This window comes from Triticum dicoccoides, chromosome 4B, assembly GCF_002162155.2.
Source record: "Triticum dicoccoides isolate Atlit2015 ecotype Zavitan chromosome 4B, WEW_v2.0, whole genome shotgun sequence".
NCBI classification, from domain to species: domain Eukaryota; kingdom Viridiplantae; phylum Streptophyta; class Magnoliopsida; order Poales; family Poaceae; genus Triticum; species Triticum dicoccoides.
Window position 1 is genome coordinate 612396611 of NC_041387.1, and position 9854 is coordinate 612406464.

The following is a 9854-nucleotide window of genomic DNA, read 5'->3' on the forward strand; positions in this document are numbered from 1 at the left end:
TTGAACGTTAATTTATTCATGCAAGTAAAAGATGATGCCATTATTCCCCTTTTCTAAGAGGGGATTGTAGAGTTAACTTGTGATTTTCTCCTTGATTTTGCGATGTAACTCAACTACAGGAGATGTTGTAGTTACATACAGTACTGTATAACAGTTTGTACTTTAATTGTCGTTAATTGTGAATCTTCATGTCGTATTATTGTTCTAAGATATATTCTTTTAACTCCCCACATTCATGTCGAAAATCCTGGCTCCACCACTGCATTCCGACCAGTCAAAAAAGAATCATGAACCTTGCTTATGACAGGGAGCACACTCACCAGTTGAAGTTGTACTTGCAATATCATCCCTATAATTTAGTTCATAAAGAAAACACCCTTATATTCAGCTCAGATAACGGTACACTGTACATAGAAATCAAAGCATGAAGAAAACCATCAAATCCAAACCCAAAGAAAAAAGGTGTGCAGGCACACACACATATCCTCTTCGCCCTTCAAAGTAGTACTCCTACCATACAGCCAGAATCACATGGTTTAGCTCACGCACATCCTCGATCATACGCACACGCTTGGGGTAAAATCACTATATCTCATATGTGATCCCAACTTTGAGCAACTGATCTTTCGGAATGGCTAGTGCCTTGTGCCCCTCCGTCAAGTTCTTCCTCAAGAATGTGTAAACATAGTTGACCACCATCTTCTTGAACACCGATGAGTTGGCTTTGGCGGTAACATTGGCCTCCCCCATCAGATACACCATCCCGTGTTCCACCTCTCTGTCAATCAGTTGCTTCTCCTCCTCGACTGTCCGGTTGGAATGGAAGCTACCGATCCTCCCCGACGAGTGGCTGCTCACCCTGGCTTGGACCATCTCCTCGCTGTGCACTGCATTGCGTGTGGATCGCCCCGATGCCATAGATGGCTGATCACTGGAAACCTCACCACCAGCGGTCATCTCCTCCACTTCGTTGTGTGCGAATGCGCTCTCCTCTTGAATGAACATCTTGAGCCCATTCATGAGGAAGGCCACAAACTCCTTGGGCTCCTCCAGCGTGTCGGTATATCCATACCGCGCCACGCAGCGGAACATCCGCTGCTCCCTTGGGCCGACCTGCCGGAAGAGAAACCTCTCTGCGGGCAGTACACGTGAGATGGGCAGGTGTTTGATGGACATGAACATGAAGATGGAGTGCACGGATGGTATCCTCTCGATCAGCCGAGGGAACACCGGTGGGATGCCCTGGACCAGCTCCGTGTACAAGAGGCCAACCCCCGGGATCCTCCTCACCTCGTTCTTCTCGAGCAGCACTGTCAATTCACTAGTAGGCACGATGTGATCCAGCTCGTACCAGTACCTCTTGACTTGGACGTAGTGCCATGCCGCCATCAGGCTCATCACGACAAGTGCGAAGCAGATGGGGAGGTACCCGCCTTCGATGAATTTTGACAGTATGGAAGAGAGGTAGATAACCTCTATGGAGCCAAACACGACGTAGAAGAGCGCGATGAAGATGACGTGCTTCTTCCATATGAGGAGCATCACGACAGTCATCAGGTGGGTGGTGATGATGAATGTAGTAACAACACAGATCCCTGTGAGTCACCAACATACGTATCACATCAGGCTGTTGAAAGGATCATCAAACACAAATCATTGAAGTAGGACTTACCATAAGCATGCCCGATGCTGGTGGTGGTTCTGAAGGCGACGGTGACTACGATGCTCGCCAATCCCATTATGAAGTTGACTTCAGGAATGTACACCTGCCCCTCGTATTTGTGTGATGTGTGGATGACTTGAACCCTGGGCATGCAACCCAGAGACAGAGCCTTGGAGAGGATGGCAAATGCGCCGGACAGCATAGCTTGGCTTGCTATGATGGCAGCAAGGATGGCAACGATGAAGGTTGGCCAGAACATTGGTGCTGCAGGAGGAACATGCACACATATTTATTTATTTATTTATTTATTTACCAAGTACATATATTATTGCTGGGAATATGCTTATTTGTACTTGTACCTACCTGGGATAGATCTGTAGAAGGTGTTTGCCACGTTCTCCGGGAATTTCCTCAGGTAAGCCGCCTGCCCGATGTAACACAGTCCCACCCCCGGGAACAAGATAAAGTTGAAGCTGATCTGTGAGATGCATGGTTCTGTTTTAGCTTGTAGCTAGGAAAAGAATGCTTACTTCCGAAAGAAATGTATATGTAAAACAATGAAGTACCTGAACAGCCCTGATGTTGAAATGTCCTAGGTCAGCAAACATACCTTCTGTGCCTGTCATTTGAATTCATTTCAGATTAGTCATTGCAGCCTTGCAAGCAGGCAGGCAGCACAAGGTCTTTTCAGTTAGAAAGGTTGTTAATTACCTGTGACACACAAGATCACTCCACCAAGTGAAACCCATCCCTCCTTACCATTCCTTTGGAAGTACTGTACTATATATATCGGATTAAAGGCCCGGAGAACACCGATATCATGGACTACGAGGTTGTACATCCCAATACCAGCAATCAGAAGGAACCACACTGAGATGACCGGAGCAAATGTGTAGCCGACCTTGTCGGTCCCGAAACGCTGGACCGAGAAGAGCATGAATAGGATCGCCACCGAGATGAGGACCACTTGTGCTGTTCAAACAACCATGGAAGACCGTCAGATCGGTGTGATGGACTGATGGGTAAGAAATATAAGCAAACTTCTTAACTACTAATCCTTCCTTCCTTGGATTCACATACTTTGGGTCAGGCTTGGCGCTTTTTCTCTGATCCCACTCACTGCAGACAGCACTGCCATGAACAAAATATATGTATGTTAGTATTCAGTTAGTATTACTTCTCCTTTTTTGCAAGAGAATACTATACTATGTATAACTAATAGGGGATGACTCTTTGATACATGATTGATTGATTGATTGATTACCAGAAATTGCGGGTGTCAAGGTTCCATCGCCGATCACCATGGATGTGCCAAGGATGGTGAGGGTGAAGAGCGCGATCTTGGCCGCCTTGCTAGACTCGAGCTTCTGCTTGGCCCACTGCGCCCTCCTCAGCTGCGAGTTGGGCGCTTCTATCCGGTAATTCGACACCGCAGCATCCTCGGCCTGCTGGTCCGGTATCATCCTGATCTTCGCATACCGCGATATCAGCGAGTAAAGCGCAAACGTGCCACCTACAACGGCCAGCAAGAAGAGCAGTGTGCAATCCAGCTTCAGAAATCCAGCAGGTAGGTACACTAATTTGATGGAATGATTGGGGTCATAATATGTATATATACCATCTCCGTTGTCGTTTGCGTAGAGCACGATGAAGACGTACTTGAGCATGGGTATGATGATGAGGGTGTAGATGATGAGCGACAGGACGCCCAGGAGGTCGTCGTTGTGCTTGATGCCGTCGGGGAAGGTGCTGGAGTAGACGTAGAGCGGCGACGTCCCGATGTCGCCGTAGATGATGCCGACGCTCTGGAAGGCGAGGCTCAGCGTCCGGACCCAGCTCACCTGCATATATATCATTCATGCGGTCGCCCAAAGGAAATTAAGTAGGGTACTCTACTCACTGCCAGCCCCGTCAGATAAATGCAAGCAATTGACATGATCATCGAGTTGCAGGGGGGGGGGACACATGATATACATACCCGGGAGCCATGGTGGTTGGAATGGGACACCTTCTCTGCATCACCCCACAGCGAGTCATGGCGCTTGAGCGGGGCAGGCGCTGTCTCCGTGCCCCGCGGCTCCTCCGCCTGGACCGACATCTCCTTCAGGGAGTGCTGCAGCTTGCAGTTTTGCTCCGAAGCGCGCAGGCGGCCGGAGAAGGTCTGCAGCTGCAGGTGGCTCGTGTTGGAGGAAGAAGATGAGCATCGGAGGGCTTGTTTAAATAGAGCGGTGCAGTGCAGATTTGAGCCGGCACATGATGTTGCTCCTGAGAGTTGACATGAAACTTTCGTTTGCTTGAGGTGGCACTGACCGGGCACCCAGCTGCTGGTAGATTATCATACCTGGGTGATGATTGGTGCTATTTTAAGCAAAGCCTCATGAGCACTTAAAAGTCATTGGCGTCTCTCTCATGTTCACGCGCGTAAAAAAATATTCAAGCGAATGCTGCCACCAGATCGAAGAAGATTGGTTAGCAAATGAGGCCTCTGTTTGCGGTTGCCGGAATTGTTTGCGTCCATTGACCTTTTCCTCGGATAAACAAATCCCAATCATTGGTGCTATTTTAATCAGATCAGAGAGCTGCTTTTCTCCAAGGTAGGTTACTTGCCGATATACTTCGGTGTGTACATATGGAGTAAGCGACAAATAATGTCTTTATTTACGTCGGCAAATATTGTCTTTATTTAACGCGACGGTTTAGTCTCCGGATCGTTTTGGCGTACGTGTGACTTCAGTTATGCTTATGCATATGCCGGTGTGAATTCACTACTCGTATGACCTTGGGGCCTGTTTTATAAGTCGATAAAAAGATACTATCAGAAAAAAAGGTAAAATACACTTGCCTGTCGTCAATACTTAAAACTCGGCATCTAGTAAAACTATTGGTGTTTTAAAGCTTAACAAATTTTTGGATATAAATTTCACTTCATGCGGGGTACTATATTTGGGTGATAATTGCAGTAAGGCAGGAGCACGTACGGTGTCATATATTTGGTTTAGATTTCCTTGTAAAAGTGACTTAAAAAACGGTACAAACGCAGACGCTCACATACACATGTCACTTACTCGAACGCATGCGCGTGTGAGCACCTATGACCGACTATCCACATATCTCAAGAGATACCATGTAGTTGAGGTACACCTGTCCCTACAAACACATCTGAGATATTAACCCAATACATCTCAAAATTGACGCTCACATGTACTCCTAGTAGTTGAGGCACATATTATCCGTATGATATACAATGAGATTGATAAGTTCATTATATACTTCCTCCGTTTTAAAATAGATGACTCAACTTTATACTAACTTTAATACAAAGTTGGGTCATCTATTTTGGAACGGAGGAAGTACCTCATAGTTGACGGAACATCATCTTCCGCTGAACGGAAATCACTGAATAAACTAGAATGAATTCAAGAAAATGTGAGCACTCCTAACCAACTGAGCCACTCTCTATTCATTTGGAAAAGTGACTTCCATAGGATAGTACTCCCTCTCTAAACTAATATAAAAGCGTTTAGATCACTATTTTAATATTCTAAACGCTCTTATATTAGTTTACGGAGGAAGTACTTCTCATCCAACACAATGAACCATAATATCCCTCCAACTAATCCATTAGATATGTATATAGGCGCGTCAAGTTTTTGGTTTTGCACGCCAAAGTACACCAAAGTACAATTGTACGGAATGATGCTCCGTGTCCAACACATGTACACGGATGTCCCGAAACTAGCATTATCAGGCTGGTCATAGTGGGGAGTAACTTATACTAGTGTCATGCATATGACATTAGTCTAAGTTACTATCTCCATAGTGCAAAATAACATAGTAGTAGTGTCATAGATTGCTTCATTTATTAGCTCATAGACTCATATTGCCTCGGGAAGCGCTATGTTACAGTAACATATTATGTTACCACAAACACCTCTTTCCTCGTTAAATACTTGCCACATAAGCAAAATTGTCTTGGGGTGTGTTAAGTTACTATCTAAGTTATCCCCACTATGGCTAGCCTCATACCGTCTGGTGCAGCCGAGGGTTGACCTTGAGCCCTTTACTAATCATTTCTTCGTAATAGAAACATTTAATCATTGGCGTTACTTTACTCGAGATGTCAGGAAACAAAGACATATTGGTCCTCAGCGTCATCTTCGTTAAACAACAGAAAGATAAGAATCTCAGCGAAATAATTGTGGTTTGACATTTCTATGGGCAATCTTTCAACTTTCAAGGATATATGACTAAGAAGAGTGAGGAGGAAAGTAATATATTTTTCATGCTGCTAGTGTGTAATCATCTACAGTACTTTCACCGTGTCTTCTCCGTGTCTAGGTGCATGACGTCATAGCGTTTTGTATGGAGCGCTAATATTCAGACAACACATATATTAGTCAAAATGTGCTAATAGCCACCCCTTTCGAAAGCCGTTAAAAAAATCTGTTTATAGTGATAGATCAGTGCATAACAAGCTACCAAATCGTAGTCAATTTTAGTGCCACAACATGCCTATATGCATGATGTAAGAATGACAATAAAGCCGTCTTGATTTCTTTTCGTGTGCAGGAAGTATTTGATCATATTTTGGCACCAAATTTCGCTTGTTTATAGCATAATTGTTATGTAATGTTCATCCAAAATTTATATATGATACTACAAAAAATTGCAAAACAAAAATCATAGCTGGAAATGTTGCATTTTCCATATCGAGCGGACATTCATAGAGTGAGAAAAATGCATTCCTGACTCCCCGCGGCCCGCCTTGCATCTAACAGAAGTCCATATTACTGCCCATGCCAATCGCATCGTCCTCCAAAGCTCGCCACCACATCCCATCACCTCCTCTCTTACCTTGCCCCCCGCCGCTGTCGCTTCATCCTCAGCCATCGCCCACCGCCTCGCCGGTGACCCTCATGTCCACCGACCCCCTCCCGCGAGTTCGTTCACAGAGATGTTGTCAAAGCGCGAGAACGGGTCGGACGGCGATGGGCTAGGAGCCGAGAAAGGCATGCCTCAGTCGCCTCTATTCGCTATTTTTTTTATACAACACATATATTGGTAAAAATGTGCTAATAGCCGCCCCATTCGAAAGCCGTTAAAAAAAAGGTAGGTCTATGGTGATAGATCAGTGCATAACAAGCTACCAAATCATAGTGAATTCATTGCAAAAAAATGTACTGAATTTTAGTGCCAAAAGAAATTCATTGCAATTTTAAAAGAATGACAACAAAGCCGTCTTGATTTCTTTTCGTGTGCAGGAAGTATATAATCATATTTTGGCGCCAGATCACACTTTTTTATAGAATTATTATGTAACAACAATAAAGCCTTTTGTCCTAAACAAGTTGGTTAGGCTAGAGCTGAAATCCATAAGATCTCACAAAAACTCATGGTTCATGCAGATGGATAGCAAGCTTCCATGCATCTCTGTTCATGACTAGTTTTTTGGTGATACTCCAGTCGTTGAAATCTCTCTTTACAGATACCTTCCATGTCAAGTTTGGTCTACCCGACCGCTCTTACATTATCAGCATGCTTTAGCCGTCCGCTATGCACTGGAGCTTCTGGAGGTCTGCGCTAAATATGCCCAAACCATCTGAGACGATGTTAAACAAACTTCTCTACAATCGATGCTACCCCAACTATATCTCGTATGTCATCATTCCAAATGCCAGTGCAAAACCGTCAGCTCTAGATAGGGTGACGCGCGTGATCGGAAGTACCGGAACGGAGCCCACACGCACAAGTTACCCATATTCAGGCCTCCGGAGAGTAATACCCGACATGCAGCTTCTTGTTATTCATGGTGGAAGGATACCTTATGTGACGCAACACGATAGCGTTGATGAATTTGCTATCGAGAGTTGTTTCCACGAGAGTAGATGGGAAGGAGAGCCCCCTAGCCTCCACTATTTTAAAGAGAGAGATGCGATCTAGGTCGCCGCCACACCTGGCTTTGGAGTCAAGATGGTCGGCGGGTGTTTGCCCTCCTCTTTGGGCTCCCCTCTATAGTCGGGGCCCGCATGCCCCTTGGCAGGCTTTCTACTAGGCTCCTCTTGATGAGCCACCCCCGGTGTCATACACCGTCATCAGATCCGGTCTTTACTTGTGTGGCCACACATTCATTTTAACATGCGCATCTCCGCTACACCTAACTGTTGAACATGTCGTTTTTTAGTCGGCTAACACTCAGCGCCATACAACATGGCGGGTCAAATCATCATCTTATGTAACCTGCCTTTTAGCTTGTATGGCACTCTCTTTTCACAGAGAATGCCAGAAGTTTGGCACCACTTCATCCATCTAGTTTTGATTCGATTGTTCACGTTCTCATCGATATCATCATCCTTCTGTAGCATTGACTCCAAATATTAAAAGATGCCCTTCTGAGGCAACACCTAACGTTAACTCCTTCTTCTCGTCGCTATTAGTACTGAAAGCGCACCTCATATTCATTCAGAATAAAAAAATATGATACAAAAAATGCAAAAAATATCGCAGCTGGAAATGTTGCATTTTCCATATCGAGCGGACATCCACAGGGGAGCTCCTATTTGCCGCATTGTGCGGCAAAAGGACGACCCTTCGCACAGGACGCGCCCGACTGGGCCGGCCCGTTAGGAAAATGCGAAAAAAATAGCCGCACCTGCGAGCTGGGATTCGAACCATGGATCTCTGATTACTAAACTAACCATGCCATCCAGTACGCCTACAGAGTTTTGTTGACGGGTACATAGCCTGATGTCTAAAGAACTATGAGCAGCGGCGTAAACTGAACATTAGTTAAGAAATTGCAACCAAAAGTTCAGATTTCACACACCTTTTGGAAATTAAGGAATTTTGATAAATGCGAAGAATTTTGAAACATCTGAAGAAACTGCAAAAGACATTTCAAAATTCTCGACCATTTTTCCAAAAAGTGAACATTTTTTAATTTGTACAAAAAACATGAAGAACGTACATCTTTTGAAATTCGAAAAAAATTCTAAAACGCTAAAAAATAAATTTTCAGAACATTTGTAAAAACACATAAACTTTAATAAATTCCAGAACATTTTCCTAAAAAACACTAACTCTTTTCGAATTGGTGAATTTGAAAAAACTAGAACAAATTTTGAAATCCGGAACATTTTTTAAAAACCAAAACTGTTTTGAACTGCTGAACAAAAATTTAAAACGGGAACAAATTTTGAAATCCAGAACAAAATTTTGAAACTGGGTGCAATTTGAATATCCCGAACAATTTTGAAAATACAAACACTTTTTCTATATATGAAAAATTTAAATGGAATCATTTTCTAAAACTTCAAAAAAAATCTAAAACACGAACATATTTTCTAAAGCGCGAACAATTTTTGAAACTTTGAACTTATTTAAAAAATGGCGAACATTTTTAAAATAATGAAAGAGTTTCGTAAACACAAATATATTTTCTAAAGCGCGACCAATTTTTGAAAATTTGAACATTTTTTGAAAAATTGGGAACATTTTTTGAAAAGTGAACGATTTTTGAACTCCTGAAAAATGGAGATTTTGAGGACAACATTTGAAATATGAACATTTTTCGAAATTTGTGAACATTTTTTTATAAAGGGAACAATTTTTCAAAATTTTGAATATTCATAGAAATGTACAAAAAATATGAAAATCCTGGAATTTTTTTTGATTTATGAACAAAATAATGAAACACAACGATTGAGATAAATTTGAAAATGAAAAATTAGAAAGAAAAGAAATTGAAAAAAACGAAATAAACACAAAAGAAAAATAAACAGAAAGGAAAAAGGAGAGAAAAAAAAGGAAAAAGGAAAAAGAAAAAAAAAGGAAAACGAAAAAAACAGAACAAGAAAAAACCCGGATAAGGAACCTTCTAGAAGTTTCCTAAAACCAGAAAAAACCGGTTGGGAACCTCAAGAAGGTTCCCAAAACCGGGGACGTTGAAACAGTGAAACGGCCTGGCCCAGCTCGAACGATCCCTCGATCTCCCTGTGCGAAACCTCGGCAATTTGCCGCAAAGAGCGGCGAATAGGAAATTCCGATCCACAGAGCGAGAAAAATGCATTCCTGACTGCCCGCGGCCCGCCCTGCGTCTAACAGAAGTCCATATTACTGCCCACGGCCCACGGCCCACGCCCATCGCATCGTCCTCCAAAGCTCGCCACCGCATCCCGTCGCCTCCACTCTTACC

The 9854-nt window shown here is 43.4% G+C and overlaps 1 protein-coding gene across 1 annotated transcript; it reads right to left on the reverse strand.

Annotated features, from left to right (window-relative positions):
* Positions 1-364: 364 nt before the first annotated feature.
* LOC119291756 (potassium transporter 1-like) lies at positions 365-3892 on the reverse strand. Its single transcript, XM_037570568.1, has 9 exons — positions 3642-3892; positions 3282-3504; positions 2928-3176; positions 2744-2794; positions 2375-2635; positions 2230-2282; positions 2027-2141; positions 1673-1927; positions 365-1595 (listed from the first exon to the last, which is right to left on the reverse strand). Exons 1-9 carry the CDS (start codon positions 3759-3761, stop codon positions 586-588), a joined length of 2337 nt encoding a protein of 778 aa, XP_037426465.1. The 5' UTR covers positions 3762-3892; the 3' UTR covers positions 365-585.
* Between the last annotated feature and the right edge of the window lie 5962 nt (positions 3893-9854).